The sequence below is a fragment of the Periplaneta americana genome, chromosome 17 (assembly GCF_040183065.1).
Source record: "Periplaneta americana isolate PAMFEO1 chromosome 17, P.americana_PAMFEO1_priV1, whole genome shotgun sequence".
Taxonomy (NCBI): domain Eukaryota; kingdom Metazoa; phylum Arthropoda; class Insecta; order Blattodea; family Blattidae; genus Periplaneta; species Periplaneta americana.
Genome location: NC_091133.1, coordinates 306,739 through 320,513, shown reverse-complemented (window position 1 = coordinate 320,513; position 13,775 = coordinate 306,739). Strand labels below are relative to the sequence as shown.

The 13,775-nt window shown below is 37.4% G+C and overlaps 1 protein-coding gene across 1 annotated transcript in view; it reads right to left on the bottom strand.

The window, feature by feature from the left end:
- Positions 1 to 13,333, bottom strand: part of LOC138693364 (zinc finger protein 665-like) — a 35,198-nt gene extending 21,865 nt beyond the window's left edge. The window contains exons 1-5 of the mRNA XM_069817283.1: positions 13,295 to 13,333; positions 12,484 to 12,624; positions 10,406 to 10,543; positions 9,553 to 9,626; positions 4,471 to 5,593 (exon numbers count right to left, since the gene is read on the bottom strand). Of these exons, the coding sequence (XP_069673384.1) occupies positions 4,471 to 5,593; positions 9,553 to 9,626; positions 10,406 to 10,543; positions 12,484 to 12,624; positions 13,295 to 13,333 (1,515 nt within the window). The remainder of the gene's footprint in view (positions 1 to 4,470; positions 5,594 to 9,552; positions 9,627 to 10,405; positions 10,544 to 12,483; positions 12,625 to 13,294) is intronic.
- Between the last annotated feature and the right edge of the window lie 442 nt (positions 13,334 to 13,775).

The window sequence follows — 13,775 nt, the reverse complement described above, 5'->3', positions numbered from 1 at the left end:
TCCAAGTTCCTGCAGGGTTTGTGGAGCTTGATGTGGTTCCTCACTTTCGTATCCAGAAGATTCCACAAGTGTTCAATAAAGTTGAGATCCGGGCTGATCGCTGGCCACTCCATTACCTCAATTTCATTCTCCCTTAGGAAATCCCTGGTGACAGCCGCAGAATGTGCCCTGGCATTATCCTGAACAAACAGGGCTACTCCAATGGCAGCAGTACTAGATGCTCTTCCAGAATGTCCTCGATGTACCGGACAGCATTTAGTCGCTGGAGAACAATTACGAGGTCCATACGATTGTTATACATATTTCCGGCCTATACCATTATGGAACCTGCAACGAATCTATCCATTTCCTGTACAAATCTTACAGAATATCTTTCTCCTGGCTGTCCCCACACCCTTAAACGACCATCACAAGGTGTAAGACGATACCTGGTTTCGTCCGAGAAGAGCACATACTGCCAATCCGCACGGTTTTCAGCAAACGTAAGTCTTGCTGCGTGATGCTCATTTGTCAAACGCTGTTTTCAACAGGCCTTTTTGGACGAATATTCTTTTTCCTTAATCTGTTCCTTACCGTTTGGTCTGAAACCCGGATTCCGGAAGCCATATAGAGGTCATTCTGCAGGTCTCTTGCAGTTTTCGCACTCTGTCGAAGAGCTGATAGGACAATGTATCTGTCGTCCTGGGGGCTTGTTTTATATTTACAGTCCTGGCCAGGTCTTCTACAATTCTGACCTGTCTGTCTGTGCCTGTTCCGTAACCTGGACACCACGGAAGGAGAAACCTCAAGCTCTCTAGCCACTTGCCTCAGTGATTGACCTTGTCGTAAAAGAAGAAGTGCAAGATATACTTCAAACTCATTTAAATGCCTCAGAGACTTTAATGAATAAGGGGGTAACCAGCATTTGTCCCTATAACAACGTCAGAAAGCTTACCAATCAGAAGTTGATGGTGCCTTCCGCAATCAAATTTTTCTCCATATTTGTTATTTAATGTAATTACTCTGTATTTAGGCTATGGATTTTTAAAATTTGTATCCCTAGATTAAATTAATGTTCCAATTTACATATTGTCCAATTTTCAGGATCACAGCTTCGAAAAACAATAACTTATTCAACTCATTACAAGTGTTCCTCTAACTGTTTTGAGCAGTGTATTTCGTAGTCTTATAGCACAAAGCCTAAATGGTTATGAAGGAATTACAAATACGAAATAAGATAAAAAATATATAAACTTATGGTTACTTTATTAACATTTTGACAAGTACACCGCATTACTACAAATGAGTTCTATGATACACAATAAACCATTAACGGAAACGACAATGTGCATAATTGAACAATGGTTTTCTTTCATAAATTCAAGCCTGATAACGTAAGTAAATGGTCATTAATTAATTTAGTGTTCTAAACAAGAGCAGGTATTTCACTGCAAAACCAGGTTTCTCCAATCTTTCCCATATAGTGCCCACCTTTTTCTCTCTTCATATGATCCGTACATCTTAATGTCGTCTATCACCTGATATATTCTTCTGCCCCGAACTCTACCCCATTGACCAATCCTTCCAGTACTTCCCTCAGTAGCCAGTTTCGTCTCAGCGAGTGACCCAACCATTTTCTGTCCCCCTTCTTCTAGTGTTCCCAGTCATATTGCAAAAAAATACGGGACACTTATCAGTTATCATTGAGTAAGTTTAGTATGCGCACCCGTCAAATATGCCAATCTATCAAAGTAAAGTTTACTACACAAGCACTTTCTTAACTAAGGGTAAGTAAAGAAACAGTAAAGAAAATTGTTTAGGAACAAATCTGCATTTACTTTAAGCTTCTTTATATAAGTTGCCTTCAAATTTCTTTTACTAAGTTATTACAGACATAGCTACAAAATACACCACTCGAGCCACAATATTCTTATAAATCAATCCGGATTGGCCTTGCAATATTTCTCTGAACAATGAATTTCACTTAGAAATTGTTTATTTTGAAGACTCGTGTCATGAAAAGCAACACAATCCTCACTGAAGAAAGACTGTACAACAAGCATTAATTTTACTGTTCTTAAAGATAATTTATTTTTCTCATCAGTCCACAGAGCGCTCATGTGAGACTAATCTTTCGACGCACGCATTTGTTCCAGGGATACGCATAATGAATCCACTACAATCTTCAAATTTGAGAGTTCTCCTTCAGTACATTTAAAAAGATACACCCGGACTTCATCTAAGCATTTGGTGTTGCATTCACTCGCCTTGAGAAATTAATAACTCACAATAATTTTTTCATAATAGCCCGTCTACAATGCAATCACGAAGTGTGATGTTTCTAATTTGTAATATAGAATAGACATTGTAACTTTTGTTTTTTTTCTTATTTTAGAACTCTAAAATATGCGAAGGAAAGCTGTCTCGAAGCCTTTTCTCAGGACAACGGGACGCAATAGCGAAAAACGGAACGATCCCTATTTTACGGGACGTCTGGAAACCCTACCTTTGTCATTCATTCCAGTATCATTCTTTTTCTCACCCACTCTTTCCAACACAGCTTCACTACTTATTCTGTCTGTCCACTACACGTTCCATTCTTCTCCGTATCCTTATTTCAAATGCTTCTATTCGCTCCGTCGTAATGTCCATGTTTCTGCCCAATACAATGCCAAATTGCATACAAAGCACTTCACTGGTCTCATCCTTGGTTCATTATCCAGAGCTGCACAAAAGATGCTCTTTTTTGTATTAAAAGAAACCTTGGCCGTTGCTTTCCTCAATTTGAATTCCTGGAGGCTAGTCACGTACAGTACACCCCAAGTATATGAAGCTGTCCACATGCTCTACTGCCTCATTTAGGATTCACAAGTTTACATTCTAAATTTTTCTTCCTAAGACCATGGCCCTCGTCTTATTAGAATTTATACTCATCCCATACTACTGCTCAGAGCTGTTATTTAGTTCCAGTAGCATATCTCCAGCGACTAGGGATTATAAATAATACACACTGAGCGAATCTTCCTGTGTTTTGTTTCTCTGTGCACCGGCGTTTAGTTCCACTTTCAAGCGCTAGAGGTTAGTGTAATCGAGCACATGCTGAGATAATAATTGAGAATTGAGTTGAGACACAGGATCCAAACATCATCGCCTACCTTAGTGTATAATCCAGTAACGCTTTGCTTCAAATAAATTTAAGTTAACAGCTTTTCCTTATTTCTCAGCGACAAACTAGTTGTAATAATAATTTGTCGCATTTTATATATAATAAATTATATTATAAAATAACATATTACATTATTAAATTATGTATCAAATTAGTTTAATATTTGTATACAATACAATATAGGTATAGGGTTTTACTTCTTACAGGAGTTGTCTTCTTCCATTTTCAGCACTATCAAATCATTACATATTTTTATTGTTGTTGGAGTCAACGTCTCAACTCTCATTGTAAAGGAACTCTAGTGTCTACATATTACAGTTAATCACGGATGTATTATTTCAATCGCTCCGATTTATTTTATTTCAATGCATAATGTACCTAGATGTAATAATTCATAGTGTTATATTTCTGCTGTTTCGAATGCTAGCTGGTGCGATGTAAGTGACAAATACCGGAAGAAAGGACAATCTCACGCTCAAATAGGTTTGAAGATCATTGAAATCAGTCCTGCTACATCAAAGGTACCGACACGAAGTGTCCATACTGTATAATTATATATACGCGGACATCCTTAGTATCATCTTCTCTTCTGCTAACAACGCCAAATCAGCAAATCTCATGAACTTTATTCTTATTCTTCTTACTATCAGTCCTCCCATGTTCTGAAACGAGTTTCTCAAACACAGGTTAAAGTAATACAAAATGTTTACACAGAATTTCTTACGAATTCAATTCTAGTTGTAATCTGGTTACATATATACAGCATAATACTGAAAGTGATTCTACTCAATTTCTGAGTTAGTTAGACACGATGGATGAAAATGCACCCTTGCTCCAAAATATACGACGAGAAAATAGATTTATGAGAAAAGAGTAAATAAACTTTCACGCTCATTGCACAATGTATTTTAACAGTATTTCTGTTCTCGTTGTCGCTTTCCTTCCAGGTTTGTTGTGCACGTAACAGTTTTATCTTAGAGGACAAAGAAAACACACATTCCTCAAAACATCGGATTACCAAACTGTTCATCACTATATTTGAAAACACATTTAAAGTAATTTTCCAAAAACAAAAAAATATATATATCAGACGTGAAAGGCTTCCCGCCTATAGCCGTTAATGTGTTTTAAGATTACCCGACCTTTACCACAAATATCACATTTGAAAGGTGTAACCCCGAAGCAGGCGTTTAATGGATTTTAGTTCACCCGACTCAGAGTACCACTTACTAAAAATTCACATTTGGAAGGTTTCGCACTTGTTCAAAGTTCATTGGTTTTAGGAAAAGCTACTGCGAAAAACACTTACCACAAACATCACATTAGTAACGTTTGTCTCCAGTATGCAGGCGTTCATGGAATTTTAGGTTACATGATTGCGAGTAACACTTACCACAAACATCACATTTAAAAGGTTTCTCGCCAGAGTGCATACGTTTATGAACTTTTAGGCTTCCCGAGTGCGACAAACACTTACCACAAAAATCACATTTGAAAGGTTTCTGACCAGTGTGAACTCGTTCATGATCTTTTAGGCCAGCCGACATTGAGAAACACTTACCACAAAAATCACATTTGAAAGGTTTCTCGCCAGAGTGCACACGTCCATGGATTTTAAGGCCAAATGACTGCGAGAAAGACTTACCACAAACATCACATTTGAAAGGTTTTTCCCCAGAGTGCACACGTTCATGGCGTTTTAGGGCACTCGACCGCGAGAAACAATTCCCACAAACGTCACAATTGAAAGGTTTCTGGCCAGAGTGCACACGTTCGTGGCGCTTAAGGTAACTCGTTTCCGAGAAACACTTACCACAAACATCGCATTTGAAAGGTTTCACGCCAGTGTGCACACGTACATGGCGTGTAAGGGCACCCGTCTCCGAGTAACACTTACCACAAACATCACATTTGAATGGCCTCTCGCCCGAGTGCCGCCGTTCGTGGATTCTTAGGTTAGTTGAATACGAGAAAGACTTCCCACAAATATCACATTTGAAAGGCTTTTCGCCGGTGTGCAGGCGTTGATGAGTTTTTAATTTTGTCTTCAGTGAAAAGCACTTACCACAAAATTTACAATTGAAAGGCTTCTCGCCAGTATGGACGAGTTTATGCGTTTTTAAACCACCTGACCGCAAGAAACACCTGCCACAAACATCACACTTGAAACGCTTTTCCCCGATGTGCAGACTTTCATGGCTTTTTAGACTTTTCGAGTTTGACAAAGACTTATCACAAACTTCGCATTTGAAAGGTTTCTTGCTTACGTCCATAGATGAATGACTGCTCACAATTTTTGCAGTGGAGGCACATATTTTAGACAACTGTAATCCCAACTGCTTCTCATCTTCACGAGTCCGCACAGGTTTTCCCGAGGACTTCTCGATCTCTTCAAGAGGAAGACTGGCCAATTCTGTGGCTACAATCCTCTCATTCCTAGCTGCAATCCTGAAGTAAATATACTATCAGTCTATAAAATAGTGACAAGTACACAGATACACATATAGTCAATTCTAGATATAGTGAACATTCAGTTATAGTCAACCTAAACTGGTGATCCCAACATTATGGAGTATATTAAGGCCGTGTCTCAAAGCACCATTTTCAGCTGAAGTGAAGTAGATTGTTGACTAAATAGCCGGATGTAACGTCAGAAGTTATGATCCAAAGCTACATAGTGCATAGCAATCAAGTCCGTAGTAGCTAGTAAACGAAAATGCTTGCTTGATTGTTGACTTGTTCACTAAACAAACATGGATACCTCATCAGCAATTGGGGTTATGAAATCTGAAATGCTTTGGAAGTGAAATAATGTAAATATAGTGTAGAATAACACGTTAACTTTGAACACTGACATTGTTAGTACCTTCTGTACAATGTTTTAAACATTATTGTAATATATTAAGCCCTTATCTTTTCCACATAACTCGTAATGAAGTTGCATTAGGACACTGCCTTCTTAATTCAGTGCTGCACCATGATGTCATGGTTTTTAGAAAAATAGTCAATGAAGAAGGCCATGTTTCAAGCATACATGTCCAAAGCTCCCTTGTGTATAGTTCACAAGTCATCTAGTTGCTAGTCACTAGTGTGTAGTATGGACTTGAGCTTTGAGACACGGCCTTAATACTTACTAAATATGCAAACATAAACAGTTGAAATATGCATCCATAGATAGTTGCTCATCACCAGGATCGCTACTATCGCCTTGTCAGAGACTCTTTCCCTAGGAGACGATAAAATGTATTGTATTTTCGACATCGTGTTCCTTTTTAAAAAGTTAGCACCTTCCTTCCACTATTAAAATATGAAATACATAAGGTTTATATATTATTATCATAATATATATATATATTATATTCTATAAACTCACCTTCTTGGATCTTTCGGAAGAAGGATAGCTCCAAACTATTTTTCTTACACTTTATAGTAATACAAACGTCTCCTTCTCCATATTATTAATCGAAATATTGTATTATACCACTCCTATGAAATTAGTGTACGTAAGATTGTGTCACTTCGTCTCTTAGGCAGTGGATATAATACTCAATTGTAGTATTAAAATACAGAAAAATAGACTGTGGCGGGTGTCATAAATGACATTACGTTTAATTATAATGTAAAATTGCGAATACAGGAATATAAATTAAATATAGTAAACATAACCTATAACAACATATGTAGTGGCAGGGCATTGGAGACCACTAAAATTAGACAACTGGTACAATAAACATAACCTATAATTTCAACATATCTAAATATTCGTACGGTGCAACTGAAAATTATTGAATCGTGCATAAATGAATGTACAAGAATTTCGCAATATTTAATCGAAATAAAGGCAGGTATCACACATACGAACAACGTAATTTTCACACCAAAAGTAATATTACACATTAACTCGCAAGGAATTATGTATGAAGTGTCCCCTAATCATTGTTTCAAATTTTATTAATGCAATTACACTACATTTTAGAGAAATATAAGTTACTCTTTATGCATTCCAATTAATTTATATGGTTGAAACGCCGCCCTTCGTGATCGGGTTAAGCGAGTCACATGGCTTTCCTTACGACCTGTATTAGATCACAATGGCAGTGACACAGTCTATTGTTCCTAGTACTCACAGCGCTCCAAGCGGCTAGCAACTAACATGAGAAATGCAACTCGTTGGCAAAGAACCACCCCAAGCTTCGTGAATGTATATAGTAGACTGTGATGATATCTCACTACTAGCTTTCCAACAGCAATGCAGTTCGCAACTCCTAGTCCAGTAGGGGAAACCTAGAAATTCTCCTCGCTCAGCACTTCAAATTCGAGAAGCAGTTCATGATAATGTTCGTTTCGACAGGACTGTTCACTGGATCACCCGTAGTGAACACCCTAATGTAAGATGCAAGCAGTGTGGACGTCGTACAATATACTTATGTGAAAAATATAGTGTACCACTACACCCAGAATGCCAGAAAATCTAAAATACTGAAAATCGAGGAGCACACTGTAAAATTATTGATCCTTTTTCATATATTTTCCCTAGGTAAACAAATATTTAAAATATCCGTACCTCATGTGAGATAAGTGGAAAGTTCATAACAGGTATGATTTGCAAACATATTGCAAAGTTTTGAATTTATAATAACTGAATAAGTATATATTTTGATTGTCTTTATTTCCCAGTGGCACGAAATCCTGGCACTTCGATAATAGGTCCACAATTGCCTATTAATGTCTGGATTTTCTCAAAAAAACATTCAGATGTTCATTACATATAATTCTGTTGGTACAATATGAATATTACTTCTAAAACTCAAAAAATATTCTGGGCATTAATGAGTTAAGCACACTTAAATGCCATCTATCTGGCCCGGTATCGAACCCGCAACCTCGGGTATAGAAGGCCAACGCTGTACCAACTACACCAACCAGGCCGATTTTGGTGACACATTTTCCACTTACTAATATTAAGTTGTCTGGATCCTTGTTTTCTTTATGTTTTGTTTAGATTTATTTAGTCAGACAATATCTACCGTAAAAATCATCACTGTCTTGCACTCGTCCATTAGTCGTAACAGATCAACCGAAACCTGATACACAGACTTCAAGTTCCCAGTATTCGTATAGAGGACAAACTCCCATGCAATAACTCCCGATATGATGTAAACAACTGGAAATGCTAGAAGTGACTAGTGACATAGACTGTTGTACCAACCAAGACATTCATGGTTGTAACTCGTGTAGAAGCGCCTCTGATACAGATATTGAAAACAATTTTTGTGACAGCTGTGTAAGACTATACAGAGCATCATACCTTTAAAACCTCTATTTTTTAAAATTGTAACATAGACCGTTGTTCGGCTCAATGCTTCGATTTTATATCACACATATTTCCATTTTTAAATATTGTCTGTGTAGAATGTTTCTAAATTCATTACAGTTTTTAACTGCTGATTATTATTGTGAATGACGTATCTCAGATACTAATAATATAAATTGTTTCATTTATATGATTGTGATGTCACTACAACTACAATACTTCACTCACAGTAACACTTTCGTGCCTGAGAGCTGAGTAGACATACAGTTATATGCAGTCTGTTACAGAGAAGCATGCAGCTATCTTGTAACTTGAAAATCATAAGTTGCTGTGCTCATTTCGTGAAATCACTATTCTAAACTCAGTACCTGTGCGAAACACTGGACAGCACGGGAGTTAATAGCATTATTGCTAGGAACTCTGCATTAATAACAACACCAAGAAGTTTCTCGTGTGAGTGGGATAGAAGGACTAGGTCTACACAGTGGAGGGGGAAACGGTGGAGAAACAGAAAGAAATCAGAACCTGGTGAAACATTGTTGAACTACCCCTGTATGTGTCACTGTAGTTGCAATTCTGGTGGTGTGAAAGTGAAAGACTGGTGCCCATAACTGCGCGAGGACGCATGAGCGAAGGAACAAACAGATAAATAAATGAATAAATAAGTAAATCACGCAAATTAATATTACATAATGGCTTCCTAAACGTGATGAGCGGATCGCAGAAAAACTCTTGGAATGAACTCAAAATCGCAGTACATAATTACCTTGGGAATTACAAAGACTTCAATTATGAAGAAACTGTAGAAATTCAGTTGAAGAGTTTCAATTTCCTAGGCTGCAATACGAGTGTATGCTTGTCCATCTAAATTATTTTGTTGAAAATCTAGGCACTTTTAATGAAGAATATGAAGGAAGGTTTGAACAGTACTTATGGAAACCAGATATCAAGCAAAGTGGAGTGTGAATGTGATGACTGATTACTGCTGGATGATTCAGACAGACAGTTCTTCTGAAGCTGCTTCTGGACAGTCAAGCTAACAGACACTTCAAACACAATGAACTCTACGTGAAGACTAGTACACCACACTCACCTTTCGGCGAAAACATCGTTGTCCTCTGTCGTCACTTCCACCCTTGGCTCCTCACTGAAGTCACTGTGCACTTCCTACAAATACAGAGCAAATAAAACAAAAAGATAGCTCAATTTACAATAACAAAAGCGCATTATTTTAGTTGTCACACAACTACATTTAAGTCGCAATAGGCTTAGTAGAATTTTTGCCAATAAAAGACAAATCTTGGGGAAGATATTTCATGGGGCACAGCTTTTCGTTGTAGAACAGCGTTTTTCAACGTGTGGCACACTAAAGGTGTACCAGTAGTTTAAAATGCTGTGGCACACTCATATAATCTGTTGTTACCAAGCTGGAGGAGAAATTAGAGGGTTTTAGGAAGAAATGAGAATACTATAAAATACAAATCAATGAGGTATATCTGTATGCATTAAAATATTGAATATAATGTTTTCAATTTTTACATGAATTTTATTTTGCTTTGTTTTTAATTCGGTTACTTTACGACGCTGTATCAATATTTCAGGTTACTTAGCGTCTGAATGAGATGAAGGTGATAATGCCGGTGACATAAGTCCGGAGTCCAGCACCAAATGTTACACAGTATTTGTTCGTATTGGGTTGAGGGAAAACACCGGAAAAAACTTCAACCAGGTAACTTGCCCCGACCGAGATTCGAACCCGGGCCACCTGGTTTCGAGGCCATACGCGCACAGGTGTGGACTGAATTTTATTATTTATGAGTCAACATACGGGGGGAATTTAATATGATGAATGAAAAGGGGCACATGTTGCAAAAAACGTTGAGAAGAGAAACAAAATACAAGATAAACACTGGAAGAGCACAGTGCATTCCTTGTTCTGCACTCACCTCAGGTTCATGTTTGAAAACTGGGAACGAAATTGGCACCGGATCTTCCTCAAATTTTATCTCAGATGTGAGATCTTGGGTCTGGTCCTCATATTCCTCCTTTATACCAGTCACATGCTGATCCACAAGATTCCGTTCCTGCGATACAGAGAGATATCTTAAATGAACAATTTATCACAGAATGTTAGAACACGACCCATACTGTTATAAGCTGCTTCCTATGTGTTCATATGCCTCAGCATGATCACAACATATAGCACATGCCTTACCCTATGACTAATAGGGTCTGGATTCATATCAAAATGTACATAATCGATGCAAAAACATTTTCCAAGTGCAGTTGCAATAAACTAAATTTTTACTTTATTTATTTAACGACACTGCAACAACTACTAGATTATTAAGCATCGATGGGATTGGTGATAGCGAGATGGTATTTGGCGATATGAGGCCGAGGATTCGCCACAGATTACGTAACATTCACATTATGGTTCTGGAAAACCTCGGAAAAACCCAACCAGGGAATCAACCCAAGCGTGAATCGAACCCGTGACCGAGCGCAACTCGGGGTTGGCAGGCAAGCACCTAGCCGACTGAGCTACACGAGTGGCTTCTATGACAGAGCTAAGGCCAGTAGGCCTTCTCTTCCGCCCAGCCAGACTCTAAATCTAATTGATTACAATTAGTTTATAGTGAGGGTCACATAAGAACAGTTCCTGAACAGCAAATATTGCCGTCATGACAGTGATGCCAACTGTTACCAGATATCACACGATCCTGTGTACTAAATGAATTATTTACTTACCGCACTTTATGTTGGAAGGTTATTCTAAATAATTATATATTTTTTTAAACATATTCTCATAGGAAAACTATACGGGGAAAGGAATCAATATGTCAAGGATTTTGTCTGGAAATACGAAAATCATTGGTTTGACTAAACAATTGACTCACGAGATATAACCTAAAAATTTGTATTTTGCTTGACCACATGAAATTATTAGTACTAACTCCGAAAACTTACATGACTATAGTCTTGAATTATAACCACAACGCAATACACAAAAAACTATTACGTATTAATATGGTAATTTCCTAGAAGACGTGCAAAATCCAACATGGCTGACGAAAACTACCAAAAACGTTCTGCCAACTATAAACTTTGTAACATATGTTCATAATGATATTAATACTGATGTTAATTAATTATCAATAAATCCAAATTTCACTATCTTCCAGTAACCGGCTCAGAAACCTGGTACAAATTTAATTGCATGGCACTCCAGTACCGACAAATATTGTCGGTATTTGTCTCAGTTGCCAACATACCAGTTACAAAATCACTACCATTTGTAGTATCTGTAAGTATCGAAATTGGAAAAGAAGTAGGCAACACAAAATTCAACCTGCAAACTAGAAAATCACCACAATCCACTAGCATATGTAGTAATGGGGAAAAAACGGTTCGGTTTCACCCTTACGGTATGAAGCATCCGAACACTCTGGCCCATCGTTTTCCCAACCCCTTGTCTCCTTTATACTTAAAGACCTCGTAACAATAATTATTTAGGGTGCTTTGCATATACTGATAATGTTAATAGCGGTGGCCTCTATCTGCCATCTAGAGGCAAAATAACTTTTTTCATTACTGGCACATAAGAGTTGATCGAGCAGGCAGTGTTAGCAGCCATAAAATTCGATCCCGCAGCCAGTGGTTTAAACCCATTGTTCAATGTGTATCAGAGTAATTGTTAGATAAGCAACAAGAGAATAAAAAAAACCGTAAACTTAAAAAGAAGTCTGTTCCTAGGCACTACTCTCTCTGTGTATTCGAGATAATTCTGTCTTCAATAGCACAAATAAATATTTAATAATAATAATAATAATAATAATAATAATAATAATAATAATAATAATAATAATAATAATAATAAAATTTTAAAATGAATCCCTACAGTTTAAGTTGTGAAAGATATGGAAAACTTCAAATAGTTAATAGAATTCTAGACTGGTAATAGGTCTGACATACTTACAAATGCATTACTGATATATGTGTATATAAATAAAGAACCACTTACATCATCTTCCGTTTTCACCACAGAAAAGCCAAGAGGCACTGGTGTGGTCTCTTCAACCTTTATCTCTGATTTGATATCGTGACTCGGGTCCACGCATTCTGTCTTCATGTCCGTCACTTGCAGATACGTTAAATTCCCTTCCTACAGGACAGAAAACATCGTGAATAATTTTGTTTTTTTAAAGATGACTTGATGAGTAACAGCCGCCAACCTGGTTTTGAATGACAGTCATTGCTAACGTGAATCATAATGTGCACGTCAGTAACAGGAGCAGATGTCAAATGAATGTAGTTTTAAGCCTTTTCACATATTTAATTAAAGTTAAAATTTCACTTGCCAATGAGTGGTAACATGTACTCCATAAATACTGATCAAGTGAGTTAGAAAATATGACTGTTGTAGTACATCAAAAAGCACCTGGCCAGAATACAATTATGTCTTAGAAATAATAACGCAAAACAAAACTTCTCTATCTTCACCTAAGTTTCAAACGGACGTGTCAAACAGAATCGCAGTTCCATACGGTTTTGGGACGGATTAAGTTAATAATTATTGTAGCTCTGCATTACTCGATCATGATGCAGGGTGAACAGCGGTCACAGAGACTAGCTGAACTTCGTATGAAAGGTTCTTCCCATGAGAGGAGTAGAATCAACGCACACTTCATAAAGCCAGACCAATTCATGATGCCATATAAATCACAGCAACAGCAAGGAATTTATTCAATTGATTATAAAGTGTGAAATGTATGCTTTTCTCCACTTTTCGATAAAAACACAAACAAGATACACTGTAAAGCTTTTCTATTTACCTCTGATGAAGCCTCATTATCTTCTATTTTGTAATCCATTCCAGGCTATGATTCAAAACTGTAAGGTCAAGCATGTGGATCAAAAGGACCGTGACAGCCGGGTCTATGATGCTTCAATAGTCACCATGATCTCAACAACAATGAAACAATAAGATCAGATCTCAATATTTTCTCAGTACACGACATGGTAGAAGAAAATAAAACAAAATGGAAAGATCATGTTGACAGAATGGCAGAGAATAGGCTACCAAAGAAGATAATGAATTATCGCCCGATCGGGAAAAGGGATCTGGGTAGACCTCGCAAGAGGTGGCTGGACGATAGAGACCGGAACAGGTGATATCACCTAAACCTTGAAGGGAGAAGAAGAAGAAGAAGAAGAAGAAGAAGAAGAAGAAGAAGAAGAAGATCTCAACATTATAAGTGGCAGTGTTGCCAAGTCTCCGGAAATTTCCGGAGAACTTCGGAATTTTTTAACTTC